At 48.3% G+C, this 15,865-nt stretch overlaps 8 protein-coding genes across 8 annotated transcripts; 5 read left to right on the forward strand and 3 right to left on the reverse strand.

The window, feature by feature from the left end:
- Nucleotides 1-359: 359 nt before the first annotated feature.
- On the forward strand, nt 360-1,569 carry N7511_000298 (Zn(II)2Cys6 transcription factor domain-containing protein; the record flags this gene model as incomplete). The annotated part of the gene is made up of 2 exons (XM_057122723.1): nt 360-425; nt 472-1,569. 2 exons carry the CDS (start codon nt 360-362, stop codon nt 1,567-1,569), a joined length of 1,164 nt encoding a protein of 387 aa, XP_056988456.1.
- A 767-nt stretch (nt 1,570-2,336) lies between these two features.
- N7511_000299 (uncharacterized protein) lies at nt 2,337-2,699 on the forward strand (the record flags this gene model as incomplete). The annotated part of the gene is made up of 1 exon (XM_057122724.1): nt 2,337-2,699. The coding sequence occupies one exon, from the start codon at nt 2,337-2,339 to the stop codon at nt 2,697-2,699; it is 363 nt and encodes a 120-aa protein (XP_056988457.1).
- Nucleotides 2,700-4,180: 1,481 nt separating this feature from the next.
- N7511_000300 (heme-dependent oxidative N-demethylase family protein) lies at nt 4,181-5,791 on the forward strand (the record flags this gene model as incomplete). The annotated part of the gene is made up of 3 exons (XM_057122725.1): nt 4,181-4,706; nt 4,776-5,241; nt 5,311-5,791. The coding sequence occupies 3 exons, from the start codon at nt 4,181-4,183 to the stop codon at nt 5,789-5,791; spliced, it is 1,473 nt and encodes a 490-aa protein (XP_056988458.1).
- Nucleotides 5,792-6,226: 435 nt separating this feature from the next.
- Nucleotides 6,227-6,982, reverse strand: N7511_000301 (PRP38 family protein; the record flags this gene model as incomplete). Its single annotated transcript, XM_057122726.1, has 1 exon — nt 6,227-6,982. The coding sequence occupies one exon, from the start codon at nt 6,980-6,982 to the stop codon at nt 6,227-6,229; it is 756 nt and encodes a 251-aa protein (XP_056988459.1).
- Nucleotides 6,983-7,289: 307 nt separating this feature from the next.
- Nucleotides 7,290-8,258, forward strand: N7511_000302 (uncharacterized protein; the record flags this gene model as incomplete). The annotated part of the gene is made up of 1 exon (XM_057122727.1): nt 7,290-8,258. The coding sequence occupies one exon, from the start codon at nt 7,290-7,292 to the stop codon at nt 8,256-8,258; it is 969 nt and encodes a 322-aa protein (XP_056988460.1).
- Nucleotides 8,259-8,568: 310 nt separating this feature from the next.
- On the reverse strand, nt 8,569-10,710 carry N7511_000303 (WD40 repeat domain-containing protein; the record flags this gene model as incomplete). The annotated part of the gene is made up of 3 exons (XM_057122728.1): nt 8,569-8,794; nt 8,853-10,596; nt 10,671-10,710. 3 exons carry the CDS (start codon nt 10,708-10,710, stop codon nt 8,569-8,571), a joined length of 2,010 nt encoding a protein of 669 aa, XP_056988461.1.
- Nucleotides 10,711-11,759: 1,049 nt separating this feature from the next.
- N7511_000304 (C2H2-type zinc finger protein) lies at nt 11,760-14,597 on the reverse strand (the record flags this gene model as incomplete). The annotated part of the gene is made up of 6 exons (XM_057122729.1): nt 11,760-11,977; nt 12,077-12,492; nt 12,548-13,586; nt 13,637-13,924; nt 14,024-14,428; nt 14,483-14,597. 6 exons carry the CDS (start codon nt 14,595-14,597, stop codon nt 11,760-11,762), a joined length of 2,481 nt encoding a protein of 826 aa, XP_056988462.1.
- A 278-nt stretch (nt 14,598-14,875) lies between these two features.
- N7511_000305 (SDR family NAD(P)-dependent oxidoreductase) lies at nt 14,876-15,769 on the forward strand (the record flags this gene model as incomplete). The annotated part of the gene is made up of 3 exons (XM_057122730.1): nt 14,876-14,918; nt 14,967-15,422; nt 15,474-15,769. 3 exons carry the CDS (start codon nt 14,876-14,878, stop codon nt 15,767-15,769), a joined length of 795 nt encoding a protein of 264 aa, XP_056988463.1.
- Nucleotides 15,770-15,865: the final 96 nt, after the last annotated feature.

Consider the following 15,865-nt stretch of genomic DNA (forward strand, 5'->3'; position numbering starts at 1 on the left):
AGATAGCTTTAATTTCATCTTCAATCTGAATATGTTTTTATATCATGTCTTTCCTCGCTCGTAGCAGTCCTCGAGTTCAGCAAAAACGAGTGCGAAACCGAGCCAATCGATAGCGATAACCTTAAAATTAAGTGGGACCATGGCCCGTGCATACGCGTATTCCCGACATCAGACTGAAGTGAGGATCTTTCACAACGCTCAGATGGGTATGAGGCTATTCCTGTCATTGTGGATTTTTGGCTAGGCTGCACTGTTTATATCCGCTTTGACCTTTTGAGGTTCAAAATAAACTATTCGCATATCGGAACCAAGATTTCCGACGCCCTATTCGTCTCTCTTTCCACCTCATCTGTGGCAAAATGCCGCGAAGAACCCACAAAAAGTCACGAAATGGCTGCATTGAATGCAAACGCCGCCATATGAAGGTTCGTTTCTCAGTAAACGCGTATACATCATTACTAATCCAGCTAGTGTGATGAGCAAAGACCAGTCTGCTCCAACTGTATCAGTTCAGCGCGGGATTGCCAGTTCGTGGGGCCAGTGTCGATCCTACATTCCACACGCAGTGTCAGTCGCGAACCTGCGTCTGTATCACCGGCAGTCTTATCCTCTACTGTGGCTACACCAGATCAACAACCTGACAAGGATCCCGAATATGCACCTGTTAATATGCTTCACGTTGAACTCGTCCACAATTTCTCCACTGAAACACTGAAAGTATTCCATAAACCGAATACTGCATCATCATTTCTGTCGTTCCATGATATGTTCCAACACTGCCGTGAAGCCCCATATCTTATGAACGAACTTCTATCCCTTAGCTCTTTACATCTGAGCATTACGAGACCTGGACAACAAAAGTTCTACAGAGACCGGTCGACCGAATTACAGAATCATGCATTGAGCTCATTTAATGGGATGTCTTCACAAATCACAGATGATAACTGTGTCCCCGTCTTCCTGTTCGCCGGCGTTCTAGGATTGCACATGCTCTGTGAAACCCTAGTCTGTCGCGAAACCGACTTTGAAAGCTTTCTGGACCGCTTCGTACAATATGTAATTGTGCATCATGGAGTACGGGTAGTCACAGGACAAGGCAGATGGCAGCTTTTGCAAAACACAGCATTGAAGCCACTTTTCGAATTTGGGGAAATACTGCCCCCTCTTGAATCAAGTCTCGGGCCGGTCTGTGAGACATTGATTAATCGGATTCAGGGCCTTGGGCTGGATGATGCTATTTTCAGGAATTATGAGCAGACTGTTCGAGCCCTGCAGTCAATTATGACCATTATTGAAGACCATGATCTGAAAGCCTACAGCATAGATGCTCTCGTGGCATGGCCAGTACTTGTTTCTCGTGATTATATTCATCTCGTTGCGGAGAGAAAAGGAGAGGCTTTGGTTATCTTGGCATATTTTGGCGCCCTTCTTGATACGCAACGAGACAAGTGGGTATTTTGTGATGGGGGGAGGTTTTTGGTTGACTCGGTTAGCCATTATCTTGGATCTCAGTGGGAAGAATGGCTCGAGTGGCCTCAGCAAACCCTCGTGCATTCAACCCGCGTATAATCAATTCCATGAGTTGTTACCAAACAAAGAATGTGCTTTCACCTATTCTATCATTTATGATACTTTACTATGACGCTTACACGCAAAATGTGGTGTTGACTAAAGGGCTTTGCAGGGTCTATTAGTATGAAAGTGAAGAATCTTCCCAATTTTGCGCGGCTTTCTGGAGAATTATGGATTAAGCTCCCCTTGAACTCTCTAGCGCGAATCAGAAATGAAATTCAGGATCAATTGAAACAGAGCACACAAGGCACTGAAGTGGTTTGGCTTGCCTCGAGGCATCTAGTACACCAAATATAGCATAAAGAATGCACAGTAAATTTAAGCTTCAAATACAAGTTTGTAGACAAAGAGGGTTATTGTCTACTCTTTATTATGATCTTAAGCAGCTTTGTTCTTTGTGTCCAACCCCAGTCATGAAACATCTAATCCCTAATTTCGTCAGTTACTCGATACCCTTGGCGATCTGTCAAATAAAGAAAATTATGGTGAGTACAAAGGCGTGTCAATGCCATTTGGAAACTCGGTTCTTTTTGAGCTATTGAATGTTTCAAGATACCAATCTAATAATATTTGGACTCTATTTAGTATAGAACTCAACTTTAAAGGGTTAAGCGCACCGAAATGAATATTTAATAGCTTCGCTTCTTGCATTATTTCTCGCTCTAGAAATATCCTCCGCCATAAAATCACTTTTCTTTTCAAAAGCCACTTCTTCTATCCCTTAAAACCCCCAACGCAAATCATTCGTATCAACAACCGCCAAAATGCCGATGGGTATGCTCATTGTGAATGGCCAGAATCTCTGGGAAAGCGATCAATGGAGCCAGCTTTCCTGCTGGGTCAATGTCAAATTCGACCGATGGGAGTACACATGGGGCGATGACCAGCTGCTTGATCTTGTGATTGCTCGCATTGAGTCCGGAAAGGCTACAATCAGCTCTGAGGCCTTGCATCATAAGAAGGCCTGCACTCTCTCCTTGCGAGTTCCTTGGAATTCAAATGACACTGGTGATAGTATTGCTTTGGCTGCTATACAGCTTGCAAAAAGGTATCAGGACGAAGTTCTCGCTGGGAAGACCCGACTCGACCGAATTTATCTTTTCCGTTGGTTGAATGAACAGAGATAATAAACTAAGTAAGACAGCTCGAGTGTCTTCAAGAGCTTTTCGTTACACTGGTTCGGGGTTGGATGAAATTGCTATGGTCTTGACAAATCGCTTGCTTGTGTCTCTCATTTAGAATGTTTTCTGTGCTTGTATATTGGATACCTACGTAAAGATCGTATAGTCTTATGTATATACTATTTTTCGCATTCTGACTTTTGCTTTCTATTGAATCTCAGTGTATCGATTATCATTTTGTCCACAAACAAAGACGAGGCGAAGGAGAGTGGAAAGAAAGATAAAAAAAAAGGAGATGAAGAAGAGTAGGCCTGTTGTAGAGCAACCTTTTATGTTCAGTAAGCTGTAGCTAAACGTTCCCTATCTAGATCAAGGCGTATTAAACACATTATAATATGAACCTCTACCTGCTTAGCTACAAATTGCCATGTGTGTCAAGTTCTCTGACCACGGCTCTAACTCTAGGATTGACCAACCGTGGCTGGCCAAAAGCATTGCCTTTTGTTTGGCATTCTCATCTTCTTCATTTGCATCTTCTACATTTTCATCTTCTTTGTGATTGTAGTTCAGGGGAATCCACGTGATATGCTTCATCCCCCATTTGCCAAGCTTCGGGATAGTTTTACCCTTTCGGGCAACGCACGCTTTTCTCCCCTTCAGTGCACTTCTTCCTCGTCTTATCTTTCTTTGGCCTTGTAAATACATTCGTACCTAGTAGAATAATAGGGGCATTTGCCCCTAGCAATGTGATATATCAAAAGTCGACCTTGGAAGTTGTCGGTCAATATGTACGGTGTTTTACTATAGTTCCATAACACTCCAGATAACTTCTTAATTCAGGCGAATTGGACATTTTCTAGACACAAAGCCTATGTGTGACGCAGGAATTCCCCATCAAAGTGCTCTTATGGACTATCAAGCATATAGCAAAAACCCGAGAGCAATGCTATCCTTAGATGAGCTAGGATTCTCTCACTTAGATGCCAGGGCTACGACAGACACCATAGCGCAGAGGCCATAGCGTGGACTGGGCCTATAGACGTCTCAAGTGCTGCAAATTCCAGTTATGTAAATGAGATATAGCCCTCTGATGGTATGATAGTGTCAAGATAAGCCTATCGTTGGCATCTGTCAACAAAAACCTCTGACGTAGCAGCATTTCCTCGCCTAACACGGAAAAAACACTCGAGACAGTTGACTAAAGAAGCTATTCGATGCGCATGTCCAATCAATCTGAAAGATTACAACCTTTCCCCCGCTTCGGACTCTCATTCAAGTGCGACAATATCCGAACATGATTCTTACTTCATATCCTCGGGGAGTACTTATTCGCTTTGGTCCCCGTTCACCCATGGCTCGTTACAGAATTTTGTATAGCTTCTCCTTTGCGACTACACTGACCCAACTGCGACTCCCTCGATCCTAGCATAGTCCATTGCATCGCTACTCACCATCGACTTGCCCTAATGCACAGCATCTAAGCCAACATGAGCGCCTTACCAAGCCCGGAGCAACTATGGCGAATCGGATTGATCTTAGTAGCCGCCACTGTACTTTATGCCCTTGTCAACAAAGCATGTGGAAAACCATACTTGACCGGAATAATGCTGCGAGGTCGAAAGAACTCAACAGCAAGAACACCACCACGATCCTTCTCCCCAGAAAAGACAGCAACAAGCCCAAAACCGCCTTCCACCTATGCAACCGCTTTGCCACCCCAACGCAGAACAGCCCTAGCCGATATCAAATGTGCGAATGCGCCGTATACCGACGTCAGCGAAGACGAAGTCCATCGCAACATCCTGCCCATGAGCGCCGACTACCGGTCAAGCCCAGGTAACAAGTATACTCCAATGGGATTTTCCGTCGATGAAGTCAGAGCCCTCGGGGATTTCCCGGACTATGCGACTTTGAGTGGAGTGCCACTTCCCAGCTCATATCCCGACTTTGATATTGAGAAGGCACTGCCTCGACCTTATCGTCCTTTCAGATGGGCATATCACCAGACTATGTGTACGTTCGAGTAGGCCTCAATCTTGCATGGCGTAAGACTGACTGACTTCCACGTGCTTGTTCAAACAGCGTTAACAAAACTCGAGACTGACTGGTGGATCGAGCTCGAAAGCACATATAAGAAGCGAATTGCTCAGCGCAAAGAATTGTATGCAACAAGGGGCAAAGAAGTACTCGACTCTATGCCAGGATCTGAACTGGCCTGCAAGGAGATCATGGAAATGGTTTTGCAGTTTATTTGTTCTCGCTATCCGCAGTATTTCACTCTTGTGGATAACCGCATCCTTCATAACAAGATCCTCGGCACGGAGCAGGATGTAACAGCTAAGCCTCCGTTGGAAGTCTTGCTCGATAATGTGCCTGAAGATTTCGGCATCATGCTTCGTGATGACACGACGGGATATTACTTCCTGCGCGCAGGGTTTATTTGTTCGTCGTTGGGTTGGAATGTTGCAACTAAGGTTGGGAAACAGTTGCATGAGATTCATGAAACTATTCCAGATTATAAGGAGAAGATGCAGTTCTCCATGGACCGGTACGTTGATCGCTTCAGAACTGGGATGTAATATTTTGACGTCGAGATCCTAATTGGCATATCATCTAGGTTCTTCACCAAGATGCCAGCCGAGAAGCCAATTCAGCGAGGATCCTGGGGGCTGGAAATCGGCCAGCCACTGTATATGCCACCAGACGATCCGCATGAAAAGCTTCGTCTTTCTCAACAGCCTGATCTTGCGCTTGACGAGTGCCATCTTCGGGTAGATTGGCAGACCCTGAGACGGCTGCCCTTGTCAGGTGCTGTTGTCTTCAATTTCAAGGCCCTTTTCACTCCTGTCACGGAATTTCGCGATGAACCCGGGGTGCCGGCTTTGCTCACAAAGGTCCTTACGGAGGGAAAGAAGAATCTGATGGAATACAAGGGTGTTTGGCACGTGCAACATGTGTTGCTACCTAATTTGAAGGAGTGGGCGAAGGAGCAGGAGGAGGAAGGCTTGGTCTCAAAGGATTGGGAGGTCGCTACTCTGGATGATAGTCCGTGGTTTAAGGGGTGGCAGGAAAAATGGCATCGGCAACAAGGATTTTAGAGTTGATCTGCTTTGTTCTGTGTCTGATAATTTCATGTGTTGACTTCATTCATTTCTTGTTTCCCAGGGCAGTTTCGTGCTCGGGATACATCCCTCTGCAAATTAATTGAAATGTACATGTTTGAGATCGATGATTTGTAACATCGAAATAATGATTTTCATGGACATAATAAACTTGGCGAGCTTTTTAAGAGCTTCGGAATATGTCTCTTGCAGCAGAAGAGGGGCATCATGAGTTGTAGTGATTCCTCCAGACGCTGCCACCCAGCAGGGTTGTTTGTGGTGGCGTGGTCTTTGCACATGTGCAAGCTTTGATGGCTCGCATGCCGAGACAGACCTGTCTGCGGAGGGCTCTGTCGGTTTTTTACTGGCAGATATATCCAGATTGGGAGACCGAGTAGGAAAGAAAAGGGGTATTGTGAATCGAGGAACCGCTCAATCGTCACCTTCGGCACCCTCCTGGCTTCCGCGCGGGGAGCCTGCATCACTTCCCTGTCGGCTTCTTTCAGAATCATCTTCATTATTGTCCCGATCAAGCTCCTCGAGCTCATCCTGGAGCGGGCTGATCCGCTCATCCAACATATCCAAATCCTCCAGCTGAGCGCGCGGCGGCAACTTCCACAGACTGGTGCCGCACACACGGTCCTTGGTGAGAAGATCATCGACGAATTGATCCATGAATGTGAGCGTGAAGGTGTCGCGCACACGGCGCTTCAATTTCCGGTAATCGAGGAGCAGAGGTTCGAGGGTTTTGTAGACGTCGACCGCATCGAAAGTCAGTCGCACGTAGAATGCGGCCAATGCGCGCAAGTATTTGAAGTCACCACGATCCTTGACGACGGAATCCTCTGCATCCTCCTCCGCGTCGCTACCGGGGTCGGTGAAATTGAGCAATTCGAGGATGACGTCTCTGTCCGGTCCAAGCTGTAGAAGCTTGAAGGCGAGACAAAGAAACGGGCTTGGCTTCTCGGAAACGCCGTAGGTACCACCGATGAAGGTGAGGTCAATGGCCCGATCACACAAGGTCGCTGCGTTCAAACCGAAGCATTGTTCCTTCCAATAGTACGAGTCGGTGATGCGATCGCGCACGGCTTTCTCGAACAGCGTGACGGGGTTGACACCGCGAACCAGGGGCCCCGTATAGCCGCGGTTATCAAGGAAGGTACTGGCATCGGCACGATGGGAGGTCATTTTGGCGTTGAGGGCTGGCGGCAAGCTGGGCGGAGAGCTGAGAGCTGAAGAGAAGTGAAAAACCCAGGTGTCAATGCCAAGACTTTCCGCCTTATCGATAGTCGCGCGGCCAACCCCGTAAACAACTTGATGTCATGAAACACTCGATGAGACATTGCCTAAGTGGCTTGATGATGGGCCTTGATCGCTAAACAAATATCCGTGGTATGCATGGTTGACATTTTGATCCTGTCTATTCCTCCAAGTCCATGCAGCCTCCCTGGTCATGGTTCTCTTAACGTCCTCCACGGTCTCGGCTATCGTGTCGATGGGAGTGATCTGCATATTCACCATGCTACTATTCCTATCAGGATATGTGCTGCAACAACAGTCTGTCAAGAATATTCAATATGCCCTACGGCCTCAAGATGATACCTCAATGGGGAGACATGGGGCCCCGGACTCCGCATTCCAGAAGCCCGCTCAAAAGCGAGGGGTATCAGATCACTCGAACTCACCTGGAAATTATGCCTATCTCCAGCTCCTATCCGAGCCAGATCCCTCAGATATCTGCTCAGCCATTCTCTTCTTCAAACAGCTATCAACGAACGGAACAGCTGTCCAGGATCGTCTATTCATGTACCCGCAACAGTGGGATAGAATGTCCCCGAAAATGCTTGGGAACTCTGCGTCTGTCGCTCTTTCCATCCTACGTGCCGCCAGTACAAAGTATGACATCTGGCTACTCCCCATCGACATGTCTGCCGCCACAGCCGCGGGTTACTCAACGACAAACAGCAAACTACTCCGGCTAGGCCAAATCCAATTCATGCAGTATGATAGTGTACTGTATTTTCAAACCCCAGGGCTGGTTCTAGATACAGGCAAGCTGGATGACATGTTCCTGTCTCGGCCACTACCGCTTCGCCATGATAAAGGCCGGCAAGAATCGTTCAACAACGAAGCCTGGATTCCTATGCCGCTCCGTCCAAATCGTGATGAGCCCCTTCCTTCTACGTATCTAATCACCGTCAACAATATTGAGGGCGGCAGTGTTGAGGCCAGAACCCATATCCCCAATATTGCGTTGCCTGGATTCGGGGACCTAGTCGCTGGGCCGAAGCGTGCTGCGAGACTAGCTGAGATTGGGCAGGAGCCTGGCTATGTCTCTTTTGACAGTGATCGTGATGGACGTGTCAAGTGGGATTCCAATCCTTATTTCGGGACTTGGCGATCTCAGCAAGCTGAAGTCTGCGAGGGTGTAGATTTTGATGAAATAATTCACGACCAGCAATGATTTCTTAGGCTTCGTCGTTTCATGAGGCATGATCTTGTACATGTTGACAACACACTTCCTTGGGACTTGGGATAGCATCTGGCGTTCGGATATTTGGTTTACTTTTTTTTTCCGGGGTACATAGCTTCATGTGTGGATCATTTTCGGCTCGATCATGTTGCTTCTTCGATCAGCTCTACTTTTACCTATAGCAAATCAGGATTTACTCAGTTGGCATTCACATTCTGGGCCTGCATGTCATGATATTCGTAAATTATGGCACTATCAATTACTAATTCTTCCAACAACTACCTAGGTAGCTTGAACCAGCTTATTGAGGGACTCCAATCTCATAACCAAGGAGAACTTCAGTAGTGTTACCTTCCCAGCCACGGTTTCCACTCGTGGAGATCATGTAGCGACAAGCGTTATCAATATAGAGCTGTGAAATTGTTCCTGTCCGGTGGCCTGGAATAATGAGGAAGGGTACAGCTGAACGGGTCTGCTCATTCTGCTCGTTTTGCAGATCATAGAGTCGAAGAATATCATGAGAAGCGCTAAGAGCAAGTCAGAAAAAATGGCGATACATACGTGCAGTTATGAGTGTTTGCTTACCAAACAAGATGCCGTCCGTTCGGCATGGCCCTAAGTGCTGTGACTGGCCCACTTCCTTGGGGGAATTTAAATGTCCGCTCAGCATTTCGGAGGCCCTTATGAAGACTGTATTCCTCCACAGTGCCGTTTCGTCGTCCGGCATAAATGTAGTTTCCATCGGGGGACCAACAAGCATTCATGCACCAGGGAGGGACATTGTGAGGAGAGATTCGAGCGACTGGATCGGGCTGTCGGCGATCCCATATGCGGATTGTGCCATCAATCGATGCAGCCAGAAATGTGTTATCTGTTTGGACGCCTTGTTCCGATTGGTTGTTTTGTGAGAAGTCATTAAAATGAGAAGTCTCAAGATCCTCTGCCTTGGGGATGCCATTGGTAACAGGCTGTACTGCTCCAGTGGGGATGCTGGAATCGGTGAAATCCAATTGCTGACTTGGGGATTCTGGCTTCGGAGGTGATTGTTCGGTGGCGTTGTTTGTTTCGTTTTGAGCATTTGCATTGCTAGGGGGTGCTGCCATTTCATCGTCAATTTCACCTGGTGCATCTGCATCCGCCATAGCTCCATGGGCCATGGCTCTGCCAAATTCATCATCCTCGTCTACCCCAAACACACCCCCAGATGGGGCGCCGCCGTCGGCTCCCCCTCCACTTCCATCGCCGAACAAAGAATCTGCGCCTCCAAAAAGTGAGTCCGCTGGTGAGCCCGCCTGCGGGTTTTCGGCTTGGCCTGGCTCTCCGGCATCTTCTGTCGTATCCATGAAATTGAAACTGTCTGTGCCAGCTGCAGCATAGTTGGATGCATATGTACCATTAGATTGATGGAAATCAATCGTGTCCTTTGGTACTGGAAGAGCTGATTCCGAACGGATCTGCACTGCAGAAATTTGCCCAGCACTCCCTCCGAATGCTCGCCTAGCTTGTCCCGTGTTCAGATCCCAGTCGAATACCCGCTTGTCCCAACTTCCAGACAGTAGTGATTTCTCATCTGATGTCAAGTTCAGCGAGGACACCGCGGACGTATGTTGTTGAAGAAGAGCCACCTCCTTGCCCTCATCATGGCGCAGAGTCTGCAGTCGAATTGCACCAGACTCTAGTCCAGAAAGCAGCCATAAGCCTTCGCTCTGGGCGGCTAGAGAATATACCGGCGACAAGTGGTTCCCATCCATATTCTCCCAGTACGTCATCAGCACTCCAGCCTTCACGACACTGTCTACGAATGGATGCCGTTGTGCCACGGTCAACATGAGCTTGCTGTTAATGGATTCTGCCCAATTGAATTTACGCACAAAACCATCCGACCCTCCCGTGAAGACCCAACGCATGTCTGCAGTAGCAGTAATGGCATTGATCGATGTGGCATGCGGCGCAGCAGTTGTGGGTATGACATCGTACGTCTTGGCGGTGAGGCACTCGGGGCGTACACTGGGATGATATATAGAGAATGAGTCAAGCCTTGAGCTATCGTCTTCCGTGTTCTGTTGTGAGGCCATTCCTGCCCCATCGGAGGCCTGACTCGTGTTGGAGGGGCTATCTGCATCTTGATCCTGATCCTGATCTTGGTCTTGGTCTTGATCTTGGTCTTGGTCTTGGTCTTGATCTTGATCCTGGTCTTGGTCTTGGTCTTGGTCTTGATCTTGATCTTGATATTGATCTTGGTCTTGGTCATTGTCTCCGTCGGCGTCGTCGGCATCACGCATCGTATCATCGATGTCGTTCTCGTTGTCGGAGCTTCCATCTTGGGAACCTAGAGGTCAAGAGGTGATTAGCGCATGGTATTCGGATCGAGGAACCAGCCATTGAATGACGATAGGGCCATACCTCCCATATCACGGTCCTCCTCCTCTTCAAGGGATGCCATGATTGGTCTCGGAAAGCTAGTTTCACAGCGCCAGCTGCGCGTGGACGTCGTTTCTTTCTTGCGCGATTGAGGCAGGGATCGGATCGGAAACTGCGACCAAATGAAGAGCCTGCAAACAGAACCCGGTGGCAGGACCAAGTAATACTTTTATCCACGCCGATCTGAGTCACAAGCTCTGACGGACAGGCAGAAGAGCTGAGGTATCGCCAAACGTGCGGAGGGGAGTTGCGGCTTAACGCGACCCCGACAATCCGTGGATCCGCAGGGCCACATCTTGGCGTCTGGCCAATCAACTTCGATCCCGCTCTACCTTTTCATGCCCTAATTTGATGCATTCGCAACTCATACAGTCGGCAGTGGGAAGCATTGATCAATTGCTCAGAAAATTTATGCAAGAGGGTTTGAAAATCTTTCGGATCAGAAGAGCCGAGGATTGAAGCATTGTGCCCGTTGTATAACCTCTTATTCGTCAGCTAGGGCAAGTGGTATGCTTCACAACACATTTCGCCCGTTCGAAAAAAGTGAGCACCGAGGAATCGACTTTGATGTGTTGGAAATCAAAGTTTGTGCTGCTGTTCAGAAACAGAAAGGGCATTTTTCTATTCCCGAATGTAACTTCAGCGGCTAGACAATGCCCTTTGGGGTAGATATTTTACAATACAATGTGCGAATCCGCCAATGGAGCTGGCATTGGGCATTTTCTTCCTCTAGTCTGTTATCAGCATGGTGTCAGGATTATGATTACATGAAAGTTCATAACAAATCAAGTGTGGCGTGAGCCTTGATCATTATTTTTGATCCTTTTTTCCCCATCAGATAGAAACCCAACTGATGTTATCGTTTGCTTTTCTGTTTCTGTCCTACCTGAGCCCAAGGTGGGTCATGTATACTGTTACTTGCATTCCAAAAATTTAAACCAGTCCTAGACCTTGTGTATGCTCAATAAATCGTTGTTGAAGGTATCTAGCTCTAATCAAGTAACACATATTCATCGCCATCATAATCCGACATCCCTTGTTATATACAAAGTTCAGACATAAATTTAAGAATCAGATCATAGTCATATAACGCTCCAAACTCTGACCGAGAACATTGATAAAGGGCCATTGGGTGTTCGTGCCGAACAATCGGGCCCACAATTTCAGAACGGCCATACCCAAAGAAGCCGGTTCGAGATTCGGCGGTGCCTCGCCTTCATCTAGGTCAATAGATGAGTATGCTTCCTCGATTATACAGCGTGTCCAGCGTAAGATTCGGGACTCGTTTTCTGTGAGTACAGGATTAGAAATGAGGTTCGATACATTGACCCAAGTTCGACGAGATAGTGACGAATCGCGGGGAGTCAGGCATTGTGAAATGAACATACCACTTAGTGACTGGTCCGGTCCAGCCTCGGCAAGACTGAAGAGCCACTTGCTCAGTAACACAGCACATTCAAGGCTAGCGAGCGAATGACGCACACTCCAGAAGAAAGCCTGACTGCGAGCAATGTGATCAATTCCGAAGCGTACGGGAATACTGAGAGCATGGGCAGCGTATATAAGTGCGGGAATGAGGCGGTAGCTTCTTTCCGGGCGGGGAGAACGCCTCAGTGCTGAAGCGATGACCATTGGATCGCGAGTCTCGAGACGGCGGTAGGGTCCCAGATTTAGTGAGAGTCGGACGTAAGCCAGGCCTAAGAAAGCACTTGATGTGAATGGGATTGGGCCGTTGGCGTTGTGTGGGTCGAGACTCGACTCGGGGGCTTGTTGCCATACCGAGGTCCAGGAACGAAGAGCTCGTCTGTCAACTGTTAGGATGATTTGAAGGGGAGGGGTGGGGTTGCGATATGACTGACTCTAGTTTGTTAAGCTCTTCAGTAGGAAGAGTTGTGGAATGATTTCCATTTGGTAATGATAGCTCGCTCACGAGATGAATTCGCTGTAGAAGACCGTGGAGGAGAATATAGTTGCCTAATGGCGCCGGGATAGGATCCAAGGGCACGGCTGATCGGGACTTCTGCAGAAGAAGGGTTAATGCGTCCTGGAAGAAGAGCTGCTGAGGACCTCTTTCGCGCTGGGCGGCTTCCCATTCCTGTGGGGTGGCTGCAATCCATTCCGCGGTGGAACAGGGCAACCGTAGGTGAATCTCATTACTGCGTAGAGAGGGATATGCATTATATGCGATGCTGTGGATGTGGACAAAACAAAAGGCAATCAACTTTGTTCGTCGGCCCGACTCTTGATCGGCCCATTCGTACCAATCGAGAGGCGCTCGTGGATCAGAGCGCAAGGGGTCTTCTGTCAGCCCCGCGTCTCGAAGATGGCGAACCAGTAAACCTTGAATATGAAATGCTTCTTGTACCAGCCGAGCATTTTCCCAAGTTGCGTACCCCATTAAGATGAGTAGACAGCGGGTGACTTCAATTTGCTTCCATGAAGCATTCCGCTCCGCTGCTACTTGCGGTGGTGTAAGAGATTGATCCCCAAAATTGGAATAGGGTGGGATCCCCAGCGGTACTTGAGAAGCTGAGCTGTAGCTTTGTTTTGAAGGAAGGCGAGATTCTCGGGACATCCGTTCGAATAGAACTGCTTTAGAGACGTGGAAGATTCTTTCCGCATTGCGATGTTCAAATCGATATTGAGCGCCAATCGTCATTATGGCAAGGATGACTTCAGGCGCACGTTCATTAATGTGGAAGGTTGGTATATGCATAAATGGAAGATGAGGCTGGAATCCCTCAAAGTAGGACGTGAGATACCGCGTCAATGTATGTCGCGACGGCAGCACGAAATCTGGGATGACGTTGCGGAAGTCTTCGAGAGAAGCTGCGAGCCGGAAACGTTGGTCCTCAGTGACATTGAATCGCGATGTTCTCTTTGCTACTTGTGGTGGTTCTAGCATGATATTAGCATTGATGTGGAGGGTATGTAGATCAACGACTTACCAGAGTCAGAGAGGTTCCCTAAGCTCTGATCGCCTCGTGGTACAGATGGAAGCCAGGATCGAAATGGAGAGTCTCCCCGAGAAGAGCCCCCTGGGTTTCGTCGCTGCCTTTCCTGTTGATCTTGAGTCGGTCGGGCGGCTTCCTGGACATTTTCCAATGGAACTTCTTGGGTCTGAGATGTTTCCCCTTCGCTGGGGAGCCATTCTCCAGGGAGGCCAATCGAGTCCAAGAAATGGGTGAACTCCTGAAAATGGTTCAGATCTTCGGGTAGGTAAGGCATTGCTTGCGCTATTATAACATTAGAACAGAAAAGCAAAAATCATGGTAGCGATATAGCCCAACAGCAGTCCTATGCAAGATGGTATTACGCAATGTATAGAGACATACCTGTAGCCCGGTAGTCACCAGGGAGAAGAAGCTGCGCAGCCTGGAGCATATCTGGATCATGCACAATACCAGGATGAGCCTCCATGGTCGGGTTCGGGGCAGCCGCAGCTGCAGGGAGCATAGCAGCCGCATGGCTCTGGTCAGAATAAGGTGTACCCTGTGCAGCAGGCCATTGGTGCACAGCAGACGGACCTGCAAGGGTCCCTACCGATCGGGACGGTGTATCATATTGCGGAATAGCTGCAGGATGATGTGCAGACTGAAAATCCGACCTTGCAGTTGGCTCAGGCGGCGCACTTGGTGAGGTAAGACCATCCTGGTGGGAGATGCGAGTATGACGCTTCAGTAGATCTCTTCTAGTGAACGCTGCCCCACAGAAACAAATAAACGGCTTCTCCTTGGTGTCTGATTATGGGTCAGTACATATCGCCCCTCCGGGGTTCCTCCAATTTAGCTTACGGGTGCGAATGTGACGCTCCAAATGCTCAGTCCGCCGGAAACTCCGACCGCAGTGCACACATATGCGTGCCCTTGCTCCACGGGCCCTTTGTGACGGGGGTGATGGGGACGCCATTGAAACATTGGGGGGGGAATGGAGAACTGGATTGGAGACGAGGATACCTCGAGATGTTCCCTGGTGGAATGTGGGTGTCGAGATAGGAGATTCGACTCCAACTACTCCAACTCGGGGCTGTCCGGAACCCTTCGGCCCGTGATAAGCGATAAAGGTGGGGTGCGAAGTTGGGGTAGGTTCGATGCTATACTTCATTTCTTACTTCGTACTTGGTTGACTGGATATCTGGTCGATTCGATAGCAGATTTTGAACAGTAACTTGGATTATGTTCTGCAATATGTTTCCTGGTGTGGCGGTCATTACCGGGGCAGGTGGAACAGGTGTGTAAGACGGCCGACTACCACATGTATAGGACTAACCTTATTAAGGAATCGGTGCTGCAACAGCCAAAGCCTTTGCGGCAGCAGGATGTGAGAGAATTGCCATCACAGACCTCAATGAAGAGACTTTGCAGATGACAGCAGAGGCCGTTACTTCAACATACCCCAAGACGAAACTCCTAGTGAAAGCTGGGAATGTGGCAGATGATCAATTTGCAGACGCATTCATCCACGCAGTCGTACAGCAGTTTGGCCGAGTTGACTACGCTGTCAACTGTGCGGGTGTTCTTGGAAAGCCTCTACGGTCGGTCGAAACGACACTCGAAGAATTTGACCGTGTCAATAATATCAATTATCGAGGCTGCTGGCTGTCTTCTCGAGCAGAGCTTAGACAGATGGCGTCACAAAGTGAACTCCCAAGCCATGATCCCAGCCGTCCTGGTCAGCGTGGCTCGGTTGTGAATGTTGCTAGTCAGTTGGGAATCGTTAGCCGTCCCGGTGCTCGTAAGTGTTATGTTCTTGTCCATTGATCACGAGTGACTAATAGTTTTCTAGCTGCATACTGTGCGTCAAAATCTGCTGTAATCGGAATGACCCGGGCAGATGCTATCGATTATTCTAAGGATGGAATCCGAGTCAATTGTATCTGCCCAGGTGTGATTGAAACGCCACTCGTCATGGAAAAGCCCGAGGTTCGCGCAGCCATAACGCCGGCAGCAGAAATTGCCCCGATGAAGAGAATGGGGAAGCCAGCAGAGGTTGCCGATGCAATTCTCTTCTTGTGTTCAACACAGGCTTCTTTTGTGCAGGGTCATGCTATGGTGGTAGACGGTGGATATGTTACTGTATAAGTCAACTTAGCTTTAAGTTAAGTTACCCATGAACGCGTAATGAAGTAGATAGGAATAATTGATTGAATAATCACCATGCTAAAATGCAATACATGA

The sequence above is a fragment of the Penicillium nucicola genome, assembly GCF_028828085.1.
Source record: "Penicillium nucicola strain IBT 29836 chromosome Unknown utg000001l, whole genome shotgun sequence".
NCBI classification, from domain to species: Eukaryota; Fungi; Ascomycota; class Eurotiomycetes; order Eurotiales; family Aspergillaceae; genus Penicillium; species Penicillium nucicola.